The 18286-nt window shown below is 38.6% G+C and overlaps 1 protein-coding gene across 1 annotated transcript in view; it reads left to right on the plus strand.

The window, feature by feature from the left end:
- Positions 1 to 18286, plus strand: part of LOC135479893 (sodium leak channel NALCN-like) — a 58519-nt gene that overhangs the window by 6466 nt on the left and 33767 nt on the right. Inside the window, exons 7-15 of the mRNA XM_064759798.1 lie at positions 731 to 873; positions 1868 to 1972; positions 5789 to 6010; positions 6562 to 6729; positions 8474 to 8533; positions 9205 to 9336; positions 11460 to 11597; positions 13711 to 13848; positions 17457 to 17531. Coding sequence (XP_064615868.1) covers positions 731 to 873; positions 1868 to 1972; positions 5789 to 6010; positions 6562 to 6729; positions 8474 to 8533; positions 9205 to 9336; positions 11460 to 11597; positions 13711 to 13848; positions 17457 to 17531 — 1181 coding nt within the window. The remainder of the gene's footprint in view (positions 1 to 730; positions 874 to 1867; positions 1973 to 5788; positions 6011 to 6561; positions 6730 to 8473; positions 8534 to 9204; positions 9337 to 11459; positions 11598 to 13710; positions 13849 to 17456; positions 17532 to 18286) is intronic.

Here is an 18286-nt window from a genome sequence, read left to right on the forward strand (position 1 = left end):
CCAATATGAGATTTTTTGACACCATGTGTTTCCTGTGTCACTCATCGCAATATGAGGGTTACTGAGACCATGTATTTCCAGTGTCACTCAGTCCAATATGAGAATTTCTGACACTGTATATCCCCTGTGTCACCCAGCCCAATATGAGATTTTTTGACACCATATGTTTCCTATGTCACTCATCCCAATATGAGGGTTACTGAGACCATGTATTTCCAGTGTCACTCAGCCCAATATGAAAGTTTCTGACACCATGTATGTCCTGTGACGCCTAGCCCAATATGAGAGTTTCCAACATCATATATAATATCTTTATGTCACGCCAGTGGAAATTTGGGTCCAAATTGTTGGGAATAACATTTTGCCTTTACATTACTATTTTGTTGACTGTGTTGACTGTGACCTAAACGTGGGAGCATGGTGAGATCAAACCTGGGTCCGGTAATAACAAAAGACTTCAAAAATGGTGCTTGGCACCCACCACTGAGAGGTTACAGCAAGGAAACATGAGTGGAAGGCTAGGTGTCTGTGTAATGTGACCCTGTGGGGTGTGTTCAACATGATATTTTAGACCAGCCAGGTCTTACCCAGCATGGACTTGCCCTGCCACAAGAACACACAGTATATGTACACACACATAATGACTCATTGTTGTCATATGACTGCAAAAATTATTGAGTATGACGTTAAACTCCAAGCATTCATTCCTTCATTCCGCATGTTTCTGCAGCTACCAGTTTTTTCACCGTGTATGAAGCGGCCTCACAGGAAGGATGGGTGTTCCTGATGTACCGCGCCATTGACAGTCTGCCGTCCTGGAGAGCTTTTGTCTACTTCATTTCTCTCATTTTCTTCCTGGCCTGGCTTGTCAAGGTTTGTTAAAAAATTACTTTTAAAAGCCACATTCCTGTGGAATGGTGCTTGATTTTGATGTAACTCCATTGGTTATAGACAACAAAACGGTAGAGAGGTGACATGTTTGCAAATTGAGCTATTGTAAAGAGTGTTATACGTGTAACTTTCTACAGCTCTACTTACGTCAGTTCATTCATGCTTCCCTCGGTTAGGCCGGCCAGATATGGAGCAGACCCTTTTCAGATGTAGTCCATATGGCAAAAGCATAGGACACAAGCACTGGGACATTCAACCCTTACAAAGTTCATCTGTCTTAAAGACATCTAAAAAACTGGTATAGAGGTTTAAGCATCCGGCTACGGACCTAACATGCTGTTTTATGGAAATTTGAATTTTTCAAAGAAATTAATGATGTTCTGAGATGTATTATCTGCGAGAAGTTGAGCGCAGAAAACTCATGGACGCACAGTGTCAAGTGATAGAGACTAGAAATGAAGAACGTCTTATTTACGCATCATTTTTGTGAGTTAAATACTGGCCTGTATAGTCTATGGTCTAGTTAATCCACTGACCATCTTGATAAAATAAGTATTAAATGAAGTTCTGTATTTCATATAAAGTTTGATGTGTAAAAATACACTTTCAGAAACACACAGAAGCTTTAAAATGATATGTTTGATTCAAACTCTGAAGATGTTTTGACAAGAAATTGATCAAACTGCGAAAAAAAAAATGCTTTATAAGAGGCCGTCTAAGGTGGATAAACCAATCAGAATCAAGCCAAATGCTGTGTGTGAAAACTGCAGAGTTTTACATCTAGGTGAAATATAGTGACTCCTAAGAAATCATTTTGACAAATCTCAATATTTCGACTACAGTTATCTGCAAGTCCTCCTGTGGAAAAGTATACCATTATGGCTCACCTGGTACCTTTCTCCCAAGGATGACTTAAAATATTGTCAAAATGAAGAGTTAATAAGTTAAATTTCACTTTGACATTATATTTTGCCAGAACGTGTTTATTGCTGTGATAATCGAGACATTCGCTGAAATCCGGGTACAGTTCCAGCAGATGTGGGGGTCACGCGGGAGTGACGCAGATTCGGACACATCTCAGGTAACTAAATATGGATTGTTCTGTTTCCTTGCCCTTTGCAATTTTATCCTCTGAGAATAATTCATCAACTAACAAGAACAACTCATATTTTGAAATATGTTTGTCTTGATTTTGTTTATACATTTATGTGAATTGTTTTATTGAATCGGTAAATGACCAAAGTTTTGCCCTGGAACTTGGCAAGTGTATCCCATGACCCATTGGGCTGATTGTGGTTACTGACTGTGCGCCCTGGGAGAGCATCAGGGGTGGTCAGGGGATTATACTGACAATTTAAGAATGTAATAAACAGGCCCAATCTTCACTGAGCACTCAGTCTATGCTCCTACTTCCAATGATTCATGTTTTCCTCTGTTTTAATCATAGTAACTTTAGTATATGCACTTTGCAACTGGTTGATTGTTTTATTATCGTTTTTGTGATAGATGGGAATTGGGGATAAAACTCTGTGGAGATTTAGTATGACTACCCAATACCTTTACACATGTGGAGTGTCATGTCAAGTATCCGTTTTTAAACTGCGGGACTCTCCATATACTGTACAAAGCTGTGGCAGAATTTAGCACGCCATGAATCCATACTTGCAATCTATGCCTACCAGTAGATGAGGTAAAGATGTCAAATTGCAATCACCTACACATATGCGTTTTCACCACTGCAGCTAAACATTTCTTGTTCATTGTGGCATAATTTGAAAGACTGTCAACTTCTGCCCATATTTCAGAAACATGAATACTCGATTTACTTAATATTTAATCTAGTCCCATGAGATGAAATTTTAGTCATACAGATGGGTTTTATCTACATGTAGATACAAGCCACATACAATCACAGGACTTGAAATTTCCACATGTGTACCCATTGATCATGATTTTTGCTGGCAAAAGGCAACACAAAAATCCTCTCTGTCCCTGACGACACATAAATCACACCTGGCGCCTGGGCAAAACTGTGTACAGGAAATATTGAAATATTTTGTTATTAAAGCCAGTTATGGTCGGTGTCGTGTGAACTTCTAATGTGATAACAACTGAAACAAATCCTGTCTGCCTGTATGCTGGACTCGCACAAAGTGCTACCAAACAGGGGTAAAAGAAAATCATGGTAGTTGTCAGAAACCTTGCGTGGAGTATGTTTTCTGTGCTTAATGGAGGTATAAAATGTGAGATAAGGAACTCTGCCGTAGGACAGTTCCAGCTGTAAAGAAACAAAATGTACGCATTGACTGACATTGGAATTACATTTACACGGCAAGCTGATGACAGGTATTTCTCAGTGAAATTCATTTTTAGCTAAAATATATTTGTACACATATTCATTGCATAATGAGGACTAACCGCAGACAACTGTTCACCAGATAACAGTGTGGTGTGACTTTAACGAAGGCGTATGCCAAATAATCAGTTTATCTGCAGTGTACATTGTGCATGTAAATTCCTTGTTGTTGTGGTCATGCTGTGAGATAGTGTTTGGAATTTAAGGTTGTAATAAACATTGCCTGTATTAATACAGTACAGCTCAGGCTAAAAGTCAGAACCAGGCAGGAGATTCTCGCGATCCTGAAGGTCTTGTAGAGAGTTTGTCGAGGGCTTGTAAACAGACAGTCGCCTGCAGTCCGTGATCCGTCCACTGTGACTGATCCCACACACGTGGCTGAGCATTAGTAGGCCTACTGCTGGCTGTGGGAAGTTGACGACGAAAAATATAGTTCTTTTTCAGAATGATATGAAAGATTTTTGACAGACAAACACAATACATGAATACAAGACAAACTGAAGTAAAACATCTGATGTGTGTGGGTCCATGGGAGATTTGTAATGGTTCACCACATCTGCCAAAACTAGCTCATTCTTCGTCTCCCATAACAAGAGGTGGACAAATATATTTATATTCAGAAATGTCAGGAAGAAGAATTCATGCAAGCTTACTGCCCAGCAGTGACACTTTGCCAAAATTGAAGAACAATAGGGCCTAGGCATGTTGTGTTGGAGTAAGTAAATAAGGTAAACTGACACACGCTGTATGGTTTTGAAAATCGTAAACAGTAGGAATAAATTAATTCTGTGCAAATCTCTCTTCTGTATAACTTTGCGGGTGGCAATTTGGTCAGGAACTGAGCATGTCTGTATAGACAATCATTGATGTAGGCGTATCTTGGAAATTTTGTAAACACACCAGTCAGATTAAAAATCAAGTACACCAACCATTTTGGGTTACTTTTTGAAAACACTGATTGCTGCGGCTAGTCCTACATATCTGTCAACCGGAAGTAGCATACAGTGAAAGGTCTGCAGCCTGGTGATGCCTGATTCTGACCTGAACATATGATCGCCTGACTTCGATCACATATTTACTTCCTTAATCAGGTTGATCTGTTGATCAACTGATTTTGTTGTGCAGAGGTACGTCACATATTGAAATATAAACTTTTCTCTCTTCACGGCTACTACATGCAGGCCTATGTTAACACAGCCAAATACATGTACATGGGGACTTCAGCTTCGCTTGCCAACAAGGATATGTCTGTATGTGTAGACGGAACTATATTTGCACCTTCCACTGATAATCCTGAGTGCCTCAGAGTTATTCAGTTTGTCAGAGCCAGATATGAGGGGTAAACAATTGACCTGAGGTGTACTGTACTTTCTTCGATTTTATTCATATATATATTTAGAGATATAGGCCTGCTTGTTGGGAGACCTGCATACCCCACTGTCAGTGACTTGACCCCATGTGGCAAGGATTAGCAACCACACCCGCTAAGTGCCATGCAGGGTAATGAAACAAGCGGGGTGCTAATCACTCTCTCCTGGACGCCAACTTAAGTCATGCAAAAGTAAACGACAGTAATTCACATGAGAAACTCATGTCATTAATCGTATTTTCTGCATTGGCCTTCCTGCTTGTAGAAATCCCACTTAACTTCATGAAGACGTAACAGACATGGTGATGTAATGCCTACATTGCTGGTTGCCTCGGTAGTTACATGCTTGTAACGTTATGAAGGCTTCATACAAGTGGGCACAGGGAGTTGCAGAAAGTGGCAAACCAGCACCTGGCCTGCAACACACGCATAATAATAATTCTTTATGTCAGACAAAATATTCCAGATCACTAAATAACAGGAATAAAAAAAAGAAATATTGATTAACAGGTTAACCTTCATGCATATCACAGGTATTACATGTATTTCTAGCGATAAAGCGCCCTTCGCTAGTTAAGACCATTTACACATTTTTTCACGACCTCACAGAGGGAGCGTATGTCATTCATGGCAAACTTTGTACTTGGGCTAGAGCTACATGTATATCTGTAATAGAGAAGCCATTAAAAATATTGTTGTACATAACTCTTATCTTGCTGTTCAAATGCAACCATAAATGACTACAATATAAAGTTAATAGAACAAAAAGCAACTCCGAAAAAGCAACTTCTTAACTAAAGTAGAATAAGCAGCACACTTCCTCGGTGAAAGATTGGCACACATGCATAATTTACATTTCATAGCAAGCATCTAACATTCTTCATCTAACATTTTACTAGCCTTCATCTGCATGAGGTGAACAGTTAAAGCTCTGTGCCCAGTTGGTCGAAGTGCATTAGCTAATATTGGTGTTAAGTCATGTTTTATGTTCAGATTTTTAGCCAAACTCTTTTTTCACCATTTTAGGTGGATGAAAGCTACTGAAGGTTTGTTCTGGGCAGCATATCCGGTAATTTGCCAAACCATTATGACAGTACATCATCAGACCTAATTAAATTAGTTAAAGAAATAAATTATAATATAGACAAGAACTTTTCAAACTGTGTTTTTAGGTGATCCAGAGTGATGGGACAGTTTGGAAGATGGTTATGGTGGATGAGAACAAAGCTCAGGGGAGAGCACCTCCGATATTTCAGAGAATCCTTCGCTCTAACGGCTTTCACGTCTTCATCCTCCTCCTGGTGCTTGTCGATGCCTTCGTGGCTGCAAGCGTCCATTTTGACCATGACAAGATGGAAATTGATAAAACGTTTGACGGCTTCTACTACTTTGAGGTGATTTTCTTTTAAGTCCTCATGTTTATTCTGAATAAGCTTTGTGTTGTGTCACCTTTTGGATTGGTTTACAGGTGCTGATAGAGTGTCTTGTAACAAAGGAAATGTTTTACAGACTGGTAATTGATGCAACCCTCATTCGACCAACAGCTGCTTTCGTAACCCCAAGAGAACTGACTGCCTGTGTTTATTTATTTATTTGATTAGAGTTTTATGCCGTACTGAAAGATATTTCACTTATACAACGGCGACAAACAATATGGTGGGAGGAAACCGGGTAAAGGTGAGGGGAAACCCACAACCATCAGTAGGTTGCTGTCAAACCTTCTCAGGAAGGAAGCCAGCAACATCAGGACTCTTGGGTCATTGTGCTGTTCTAGCACGCTAACCACTAGGCCACAGACCCCCTCCACTGCCTATGTAATGCGATGTATAATGGAATATTCTTGAGTGCACTGGAAAAGCCTGATCCCAAAAAATTTATGATTAAAATTTATTGAGACTTTTATACCTGGTGTTAGATAAGGTTTCTCTGTTTTGTTCTCCACCAGGTTGTGTTCACTGTGCTCTTTGACCTGGAAGCCTTGTTTAAGATGTGGTGTTTGGGGATTATGGGGTACGGCAGACGATCCCTGCACAAGTTCGAGCTGTTGTTGGCTGTAGGAACTACCCTGCATGTCATCCCCAAACTGTACAGGTCACAGTTCACGTACTTCCAGGTAAATACAGGCTAATTTTCACACTGTATAGGCACAGTTCACACACTTCAGGGTAAATATAGGCAAATTCCCAGACTGTATAGGTCATAGTTCACACACTTACAGGTAAATACAGGCAGTTTTCTAAACAGTACAGGTCACAGTTCACATGTTTCTGGGTAAATACAGGCAAATTCCCAAACTGTACAGTTGGTCACAAGTCACATATCATGTATAGGTACAGTTCACATTCATCCTGTTAAATGCTGCAAATTCCCAAACTGTACAGGTCACAATTCACATATTTCCAGGTAAATACAGGCAAATTACCAAACTGCTCATTTCACAGTTCATGTTACAGGCTGGTAAATACAGGCAATTTCCCAAACTGTGCAAGGTCACAGTTCACATACTTCCAGGTAAATACACACAAATTCCCAAACTGCACCAGGTCACATTTCACATATTTCCAGGTAAATACAATCAAATTACTAAACTGTACAGGTCACAGTTCACATATTTCCAGGTAAATACAGGCAAATTCCCAAACTGTGCAAGGTCACAGTTCACATACTTGCAGGTAAATACGGGCTAATTCCCAAACTGTACCAGGTCACATTTCACATATTTCCAGGTAAATACAGTCAAATTATTAAACTGTACAGGTCACAGTTCACATATTTCCAGGTAAATACAGGCAAATTCTCAAACTGTGCAAGGTCACAGTTCACAAACTTCCGGGTAAATACGGGCCAATTCCCAAACTGTACAGGTCACATTTCCCATACTTCCAGGTAAATACAGGCAAATTCCCAAACTGTACAGGTCACAATTCACATATTTGTAGGTAAATACAGACAAATTCCCAAACTGTACAAGGTCACAGTTCACATATTTCCAGGTAAATACAGTCAAGTTACCAAACTGTATAGGTACAGTTCACATTCATCCTGGTAAATGCTGCAAATTCCCAAACTGAACAGGTCACATTTCACATATTTCCAGGTAAATACTGGCAAATTCCCAGACTGCACATTTCACAGTTCATGTTTCCCGATAAATACAGGCAATTTCCCAAACTGTGCAAGATCACAGTTCACATACTTCCGGGTAAATGCACACAAATTCCCAAACTGCACCAGCTCACATTTCATGTATTTCCAGGTAAATACAGTCAAATTACTAAACTGTACAGGTCATATTTCACATATTTGTAGGTAAATACAGTCAAATTACTATACTGTACAGGTCACAGTTCACATACTTTCAGGTAAATACAAGCAAATTCCCAAACTGCACATTTGGCAGTTCACACAAATCCAGGTAGATTCAGGGCATGTACAAGACTAAGCTAGATGTGTTGTTAACACATCATATAAGGTGATAACAGGAGTACACAGGAGTTTGCATCATGGTGATGTACATTTTGGCTCTGAGGCCTGACTGCTGTAGTATGAGTGAAAAGTTATTGAGTACAACATCAAACACCAGTCAAATGAAAAAGTTAAATAATGTGACAGGTAATCACTGCATTTCAAGTTTAAACATTTTTAAAGTGACACATTTTCCTTGATTGTCACCCATCTTAGAGGGTCACTCAAAATTCCTTTGTTAACTTTGATTAAATTCTTATCACAAAAAACTTCAGGGCTGGCATCCAGAAAAATTATTTTAAGGCCTTTGTGTGCTTCTGAAAGTGAATTTGTGCAAAGTAAACTTTAGGTGAAATGTTGCACTCACTGTCTCACTGCTTTCCCCACTGTAGGTGTTACGAGTGGTCCGTCTAATCAAAGCCTCACCCATGCTGGAAGACTTCTGTTGGAAGGTAAGTCTACCTGTGCTTGTAACATACATGGCCGTCTCTCCCTCATTTAATACAAGACAGTTGTCATGGACAATCTGCATTCCTACTGTGTTATGTCAAAGTAGTACGAGCTACTGGTAGCAGCCCTCTTAATTAGACACATCATGCGGATTTGCCAGGGCATGCTGACCTGAATTCACCGGTAATTGTAGTTACGACGGCCTTTTTAATTTCAGCTGATGTTGTTCCTGATGTGTTTGTTGACTTTGAACTTATACAAAAATTGCATTCTTATGAATGAAGAAGTCATCATATCAGTCAATGAGTCAGTGACAACAGAATGTCCTCTCACCAATGCAATGGCTGTGCATTTAAATCCAGCTCATGCTGGCTTCCTCTCCAGTCATACACAGGAAGGTCCGGCAGCAACCTGGTCGTGTGTTTCCCCCGGGCTCTGCCCAATTTCCTCCCACCATAATGCTGGCCGCCGCTGTATAAGTTCTTGTATGGCATAAAAAACAAATAAATAAATTAATCAATCAGTCAGTGAATTAATCAGTGTTCTCCCTTAACAAAGGAGATATACGCTTGCTATTCCTCTTCTTCAATGTGCCTGCTGATATTGTTTCTTGCGGATACATTTCAGTAAATGTTTGTCAGGAAATCAACCAGTCTCTGTTTTTCCTTGACAGATATTTGGTCCAGGCAAGAAGCTGGGTTCGCTGATCCTCTTCTCCATGTGCCTGCTCATCATCGCCTCCAGCATCAGTTTACAGCTCTTCTGCTTCATTGCAGAGTTTGAGAAGTTTGACACTTTTCCTCAGGTAAAGTAGCGGGTGTGCAGTTAACTCCTGTTTGTATTGTGACGCGTTAAATTCATATCTGACATAGCCTTCAAACCTGGAAACCAAGGAGCCTCCCTCCAATCCTCTCCAGTCATATGTGGGAAGGTCTGGCAGCAGCCTGCGGATGGTCATGGGTATCCTCCCACCATAATGCTGGCGACCATTGTATAAGTGAAATGTTCTTGAGTACGGCATAAACACCAATCAGATAAATAAATAAATAAATAAATCAAACCTGGAAATAATTATTGAGCAGCAGGAACCAAAAGACAATGTCCTGTACCAAGCAGGATTTTGGAATGGGCTAGTTGTTTGCTACACAGGTCTTACGCCGCATTCAGCAGCCCTTGTAAACACTAGGTCCTATTCGTGTCATCAATTTGGTCAAAGAAATGAGGCGGAATCATTTGGAAACTTTTACCGCAGCGGTAAAGGGAAGGTTTATAAATTGATAGCCGACATGTTAGAATACTTTTCATTGACCTGTTCCATCTTTGCACAACTTCCCAAGGTGAAGGTCACAAACTCGATCCTCAGACTTGTAGGTGTGCTACCGAACACCTTACTTATCTTACTTATGCTTCAAGGTGCAAGCAAGTGATCTCCAACTTCCGGGCTGTCACACAGAATACGGTCAGCCTGTAATGCACACTAAAGAGCTTTTTGCTGATGTAAGAGACTGGAGTGCTCTGATTGAACCACATCGTAGCAGTGGCTGCCTCTTTTGAACTTCTCAACGGCTAATAAAAATAGGAGAATCCTAAAAAAAAAAAAAAAAAAAAAAAAAAAAATATTTCAACAGGTATATTTTTATAAAGAGATAAATGACCTGAAGTTGTCATGGATTCACATAGTCATGGAGTCCTATCATGCACACCTTATAGCCTCTGGCTTCACAAAGGAAGACAACTCTTCCTGTTTTCTTGGAACTCTGAATCCCAAGCCTTTGAAATTCACATCGTTTTTGTTATGGACAAAATCCTACCCTATGTACATATAAGGAGTTGGACTCATGCTTTGTTTTAAGACATGTTTACTTTTGCTGTGAATGCCCAACTATCGCAGAGCCTGGGTCCAGTTTCATTAAGCTTATGCAGTGTTGCCTACATATGCACATAACTACCATGGCAACACGATACCCAAAATACTGATTGCCATGGCATTTATGTGCAGGTACCATGGCATGCTTGTTATGGAACAGCACCCATGGGCTTTAAGCTAGTTAAAGGGTATATCTTGATACTACAACGTTTTTTTGTGAGTAAAATTGTGACCGAGAATGAAGAAACGATAGAAATAGCCTGAGACAGTATTGTATGTGAAATTTTACATTTGCAAGAGATGTTGTGATGGTGAAATTTCAAAGTAGATTTAGAGATGTTTGACGATGTTTCCAAATTGTAAATACTGTGACATCTGTATTGTTTTGATGTTTTTATTTTCGATGTCTTTTTTTTTTTTTTTTAGACAGATGGACTGATTAGCAGTAGACAGCTGTTGTTGCAAATGTGTATATTTGACTCATTTTAATCCTAAATAAGTTTCCTTTGTGTGCATTTTTTTTTCTCTCTCTCTCTGAAAACATTTTGAGAAGATAACAATTTTCATTTCAAAACCCTTTTTGTTGCTAGCATCAGAAGCAAACAAAAAGATTTACACTGACATCAAATCTCGTAACTTTCGTATATACTTATTGAAAATGACTTTATATATATTGAATGAACTCTTCTCTTGACATCACTAAGGTTCAGTAATATATGTATCACTGTTCAGCAGTAAAGATTTTATACATATGTTCAGTAGATAATGCTGACTCTTACTATGTGAAATAGATGTTTACTGTCAATGTTTACACATATCTTTTTTTTATTTGCCTTTACACATTTTTTTTTTTTCAAATCATTGATGCACATTATTATTTCTTCATGTACATGTAGATTGAAAAATCATTTTTGAGTTAAATGCAATGTACAGTTTTCCTTTCAGTTGGTTACAGTCTGTAATTTTTTACCATTGCGTTTTACGTTATTGTTGTTCATTTTTTTGTTTTCCTTCCATTTCTCCCTGGGCTTTCGTTGGCCGACCTTGGTTGACCTTGACAGGCCTTCATGTCTATGTTTCAAATATTGACCCAGGAGGGCTGGATTGAGGTCGTAGACGGCGTCATGACCAGTGTTTCGTACACATTTGTCCCCGTAGTAGCCTTATATTTCCTCTTATACCACCTTTTTGTCTCCTTGGTGAGTAGGTGTCCAAATATTGGAAGATTTCATTCATTTTGATTGGCATTTTTGATTGCACCCAAATCTCACCAATGACAGTTGAGTTTTGTGCCTGATTTGCATGCTACAACCTTGATGGTGTGGGAGACATGGTGTCTTTTATACACAGAACACTGGCAGGGAAATTTATCATTGATTTTAGTATTTAATCTAGGCCAAAAAAAATGATGTTTGTGTACCAGCCATCGGCCAAAATGGACTTTTCTAGGTCAGTAATCCCAAGGCCAATTGAATCTCAGAACAACGCTTGGCACAAACCACCAAAAAGAGCTAAGATAGAAAATATAAATTGCAAAATTAAGATGGATTCATATAAAGAGGAACAGTCAGCAGTTAATTTCTAATAGCCACTTTCGCCAAAGTTTGTGATGGTCATTTTATAATAAAATTTCATTAAAAAATTGATAATTGCCAAAATGATGAAACATTGCAATGGTCATGTATGTGAAATCATCCAATGTTAGGTTTTCCAACTCAAGGGAGACCACTCTTGGATTGGATAGGCCAACATCAAGTCTCTTCAGGATGGCTGGTGCCCTTGGTTTGTGGAAATACTCAAATCACCAGTGGGAGCTAATTAGCAACTGTTCGTAAATTCCAGGACTGAAGTCTTTACAAATTTAAACCATTTCATGGAAAGTTTTGCAGTAGACATGCTGCTGAGGACATCTGTCTTCTGAAAAACCAATTGTGGAGTTCCAACGTTGTTTAAGAGCCAGTTGTCTGTGTTTATCAAAGTCCTCACGGCCAAGGTGCCAAGGGGCGTGCTCTGTGTATTTAAAGAGTACTCATGTCTTTTGTTATGTCAGGTTGTGTAAAAGATCAGTGTATCGAGCATGGCATGTCCCAGCCTTGCATGTAGTTTCTGTAAAAAAAAAAAAAAAGCATGAACTGGTTGTCCCCCCTTGAATGAACTCTTCATTATTAATCTGCTCCTGTTTTTAATATTTATACTGTGTTAAAACAGACCACAACAGCCAATGTTGTGGAAAGCTTTCACACAGGTTATGTTTCACAGTGAACTTTCTTTCACAGTGAAAGAAAAAGAAATGTGTGGCCATATGTAACAATGTAGCTCACTGAAAGACAATCATGGTTTTAATTTGAGGATAAAATGTACAGCTGAGTGCAGTTTTGCCTAACTTTTCATAGCTCTTCGCTTATAATCTCTACCCACTCACAGCATATTCATTGTCAAACTGCATAGTGTAACCTCCCACCTCTTATTACGCTCTCCCAGAAGCTGGTTTAGTAGCACCACAATCTTGTGTTAACTTATCACACTTCGCTTTTAACTTCACTCTTTGGATGTTTACTTAACATTAATTGAGGTTCCTGGGATAGGATCAGGGAAATCCTAAGATTAAGTTTGCACCTCACAAGAGTTAATTCTGGACACTAGGCTTTGCTTTGCCCACAGTTTAAAATTTCCAAACATGTATCCACGATAAAGGTTGTTGCCTGACGTAGGACATGGGTTATTCACATATGAAAAAAATGTCTTGTGTGTTCAGGAGAAAAAATTGACAATGTGCCAAAAAGTGCTGTTGACATCAAAGGGAGTTGAATGCAGTTTCGTTTACCTGGCTCATCCTGAAAAGTTCATGGCCATTCTTACATAAAGTAAACTGTATTTAGGTCTAACACTCCAAAAACCCTGTTCAGCTAAAACTTGCTTGATTTTGATAGGCAATTTCAGACATTTAAACCACGAAGAGTATTTTATTTCTGTGTGAGAGTATCCTATTTCAGATCACGAGAAGGCTCCAGTTTTTACATGTGGCCCACTTTTTGACCAGTGGGAATGTATGTGTCGTCAGCACATGGCACAGTTGTTGCTGTTTTTATGAAACCCTCTGTGATTGGATGCCATTTGACCTGATGGACTAGTCTGACATCCAGACAAAGGGCCGCTCTGATGTCTGTGCTGTTCGTGACTCTTTTTTGCTCCACCCCCTGGGTTCACTTGACCTTTCATGGGTGTGGTCATTCCCCAGGGCGGGGCATCTTTTGTCCTCTCTAGCTGTCACTTCCTGTGCCATATTTCGTGTCAACTTTCTATTTCATACAGGCTTTCATGTCAATGTTTCAAATCTTAACGCAAAAAGGCTGGATTGACGTAATGCACATAACCATGTGGAGGACTGGTGAAAAGTTTGCACCTCTTGTTGCCATCTATTTCATATTCTACCATCTGTTTGTGACCCTGGTGAGTATGGTTCGTGTACCGTGGTGCCGGGAATTGCATTACCCTTCTTACAAAGGGTCATCATCACAAATAGTAAAATGTTTCTCTTCCGTCATTTGTATGATGTCCTCTGCAAAAAAAAAAAAAAAATTTTAAGGGAAAGAAAACAGTAATATTATAATTTGTGTATTTCTGTATTAAAATGTTTCATGCTTAATAGAAGGACAAAATGCATCCTTTTGTGTATGGATGTAGTATACGAACTTCCCTGAATGTCTTATCTGGAAAAATCAAACAGTTTTGACTTCCATAGCCAGAATTATTGAGTCGATATGGTAAACTGAAAACAATCAATATCACTTAGAATAAATATATCCACATACACACGTCTTATTTCTCAAAACTAAGAGCTGAGCAAAACAATGAAATAAATATGAGCTGGTGTCCTTCAAAGAAAATTATGTTAGCAAAACTGAAGATTAGTAAGGGAAGGGAGTTTGATTATCACATGTATACTAATGATGCAAAGATACTTACCTTCAGTTGTAATATAAAGCAATGTTGCAGTGTGAAGTTTCAAATCTTGTGCATATACAATTCCAGCAAATTCATTTTGGAGGTAACTTTAATTGTATAATGATTTAAAAACAACCTCTTTTGTTTTCATCCACAGTTATTACAGTACATCAAAGTTGTGCATTTACAGATCTGTTAGTATCAAACCACATTTGTGTGTGTGCTTTGGTTTGTATGATCTACTTGACAAACCACATTTGTTATGACCATGAAGTTTAACAAATGGTTTAAGATTTGTAATATTTTAAAGTATCTTCAGTTTTAGAATTTGCTGGATTTGTCTAGCTGACATGGCTTATTTAAGGCTGATTTATAAGTCTGGGTATGAGTTCAGTCTCATTTTTGGCATTAGCTGATTTCAGTCTGTTTTTAGCACCCGCTGAATTTCTTTCTGCCTCAGGTCTGACTATAACAGAAATGAGACAAAATTTCGACCTAATTCTTGTACCAGCAAAATTGCCATCTCACTTCTGACACCAGCTGTAAATGCATCACACTTCTGACACCAGCTGTAAATGCATCTCACTTCTGTCACCATCTGAAAGTCGTCTCACTTCTGACACCAGGTGCAATTCTATCTCACATCAGATAAAATTCAATCTCACTTCTCACTCAAGTGGAAAACTCGTCTCATTATCTGGAATTCCATCTCACTTCAGTCCCACATCTGACACAAACGGGGGTTTTCTGGCTTCTTACAAAGAGAAATTCTGACTTCAAATCTCATGTCTTACATCAGCTGGCGTCGGGTCTGACATCTGTATACCACTTGTAAACCAAGTAGTTCCATCTGATTTTCGACACCACCTGAAATTACTTCTTACAGCTCACACCAGCAGAAAACTCGCCTCATATCTGACTCCGGCTGGAATGTTATCTCTCTCCTGACACCAACTGAAGTCTCATTCGACTTCTGACACCACCTGAAATTACTTGTTACAGCTCACACCAGCAGAAAACTCACCTCACATCTGACTCCGACTGGAATGTTATCTCTCTCCTGACACCAACTGAAGTCCCATTCGACTTCTGACACCACCTGAAATTACTTCTTACAGCTCACACCAGCAGAAAACTCACCTCACATCTGACTCTGGCTGGAATGTTATCTCTCTCCTGACACCAACTGAAGTCCCATTCGACTTCTGACACCACCTGAAATTACTTCTTACAGCTCACACCAGCAGAAAACTCACCTCACATCTGACTCCGGCTGGAATGTTATCTCTCTCCTGACACCAACTGAAGTCCCATTCGACTTCTGACACCACCTGAAATTACTTGTTACAGCTCACACCAGCAGAAAACTCACCTCACATCTGACTCCGGCTGGAATGTTATCTCTCTCCTGACACCAACTGAAGTCCCATTCGACTTCTGACACCACCTGAAATTACTTGTTACAGCTCACACCAGCAGAAAACTCACCTCACATCTGACTCCGGCTGGAATGTTATCTCTCTCCTGACACCAACTGAAGTCCCATTCGACTTCTGACACCACCTGAAATTCCATCTGACTTCTGACACCAACAGAATTTCCATCTGACCCTTGACACCAACTGAAACCTTATCGCTCTTCTGACACTGACATTCCATCTCAATTCTAAAACCTGCCGGTACTCAATCCCACTTCTGACACCAACAGAAATTTTGACTTTTGATCTTATTTCTGAAATCTCTTCTCGGATCTTATTTCTGAAATTTCTTCTCGAAACTGGTTCCAACTGAAGTCTCCAACTGCCATCGGCAAAAGCCCATCTCATATACCAAAATACCTGCCTAAATACCATCTTCTAAAACCAGCTGAAATTCAGTTTAACCTTTGACTGCAAATCTATGAACTGAATGGATGTGGTTTACTGCTTTGTTTGCAGTTACAGATGCATATTTTACCGAGGGAAATACTTAAGGAAACATAAAAACAACATTAACTTCTATAGACAGCTCACGATAGCTATAGGATGAGGCAAATATGGGTAACAGATAGCAAAAAGGTCTGTGACTTTATTGTGGAATCCTCGTACTGTAGGAAAGTGCTGGTACATTATAATAATTAATGATCAACAGATTCATCTGTAGTTTTTGCTAATCCAGAGTTCCGTGACTGGACTCCCCAAGATCTGTTCCCCCTACACACAAATGCTGTGGTGTTAACAAGATAGTCGTGGAAGTAGAATAACGCTTAATGGTACAAGTAAAATTAGTTAGACTTTGTATTGATATGATTACAATAAACTTCATCACTGACCCAGACTTATTAGACCAGCTACTTTAATACATGCTATATTGATATAATATGAAATGATCGTCCTTCCTACACATGCATGCCCAGACTAAGTTACCATGGTAACTGCCGTCACACAATATGTAGCACGATCTCACAAGAAAAGGCTTTTTTTTCCAACAGTGGAAGAGTGGAAAATTCAAAGAACGGTAAAGATCGATACTAAAATTGGTGATATATTCTCAAAAAAATGTTCCTGAGAGCATTTTTGGATGATTTTTTTTGAAAATATGTTTCCTTCAAATTTTGATGTTGTAATCTAACAAATTATGTTTAATTTTTCTCTGGAAATTAACATTGGGAATTCATTCTTATTTCTGCAGGTTTTGTGACAGTGCCATGTTTTAAAAAAGCTAATTTCCTTCTATTTGTTACTTTTGTTAATAACATGCGAACAGACAAAAGTAAATAGTGTAATTTTAACAATAATAAATGATTAGCGTGATGTAGACCCCTAAGAATATTCAGTTTTATATAATTGAACAAAGTCAAACAGCTCATTAAAATATAGCATAACTTTATTTCATTGATATCTTTATAATTTGTTGGATTAAGGTGTCTCAAGTTTAGTCACTATTATTCTGTGTATTTGCGTAACATGAATGCAGCTGTTTTATCACCATCTAGAACCCACAAGACTCCATAGTTTTGATGATTTCACCCGTGACCTTTTTGAATGTGCAGCAAAATACCGTTTTCTGACTTGTTTACCTGTATGCCTTACTTCAGTGTTTATATTTTAACACGGAACCATGATTTGTATGTAGATTGTGCTCAGCTTGTTTGTGGCTGTGATCTTGGACAACCTTGAGTTGGATGAGGATATCAAGAAACTTAAACAGGTGAGATTTACACCCTTCCTTAAAGGAGAAGAAAACATCAAAGTGATGCCAAAATCATATGAAAGAGCATCAAAACTTAATTGCAGGTATGATCTTTGATATTTTTTTTATCTTTTTTGAAAATAGTTTTATAAGGTGGGTATTTGGGATCACCTTATGGCACTTATTGTAGATACATAATAATGTGCTAAATAAGGATGTGATGCGTGTCTACTAAATTTATTTGAGTATGTACATATGTATATTTAATCTGAATTATGATAATATTTATGAATATTTTAATAGTATAAATATGATCACAATCCTGGCTGCACACATTTGTCAGTTGAAAAGACCAGATTCTAGTGGAAATATATTTATTAAACACACTTGTATGTTACATCCTCATTTATAACATTATTACCTGAAGACTGTGTATACCAAAAGGTGGTCCTAAATACCCACCGTACAAAAAATATTTTCAAGTGGCTTTTTTTCTTTAGAAAGAAAAATAGCAAAAAAATATTGAAGATCACATTTACGACTACCGTTTTCGCACTCTTTTATCTGAACTTCCGTGTAATAAAATAAAATAAAAGTATACGTCGAATGAAAGACCATTATACACTGTATAGAAAAGTAGTTTGATTTGTTTTTTTTTTCCAACCAAGGAAAATGGTTTTAAAACATGAGAATGTATGGTGGTCTGTAATGACCTGGTGACGTCGGATCCATACTTTTTGCTTAAAACAGTTTGTTTCAAGTTCCATTCGGTG

Source organism: Liolophura sinensis, chromosome 12 (assembly GCF_032854445.1).
Source record: "Liolophura sinensis isolate JHLJ2023 chromosome 12, CUHK_Ljap_v2, whole genome shotgun sequence".
NCBI classification, from domain to species: domain Eukaryota; kingdom Metazoa; phylum Mollusca; class Polyplacophora; order Chitonida; family Chitonidae; genus Liolophura; species Liolophura sinensis.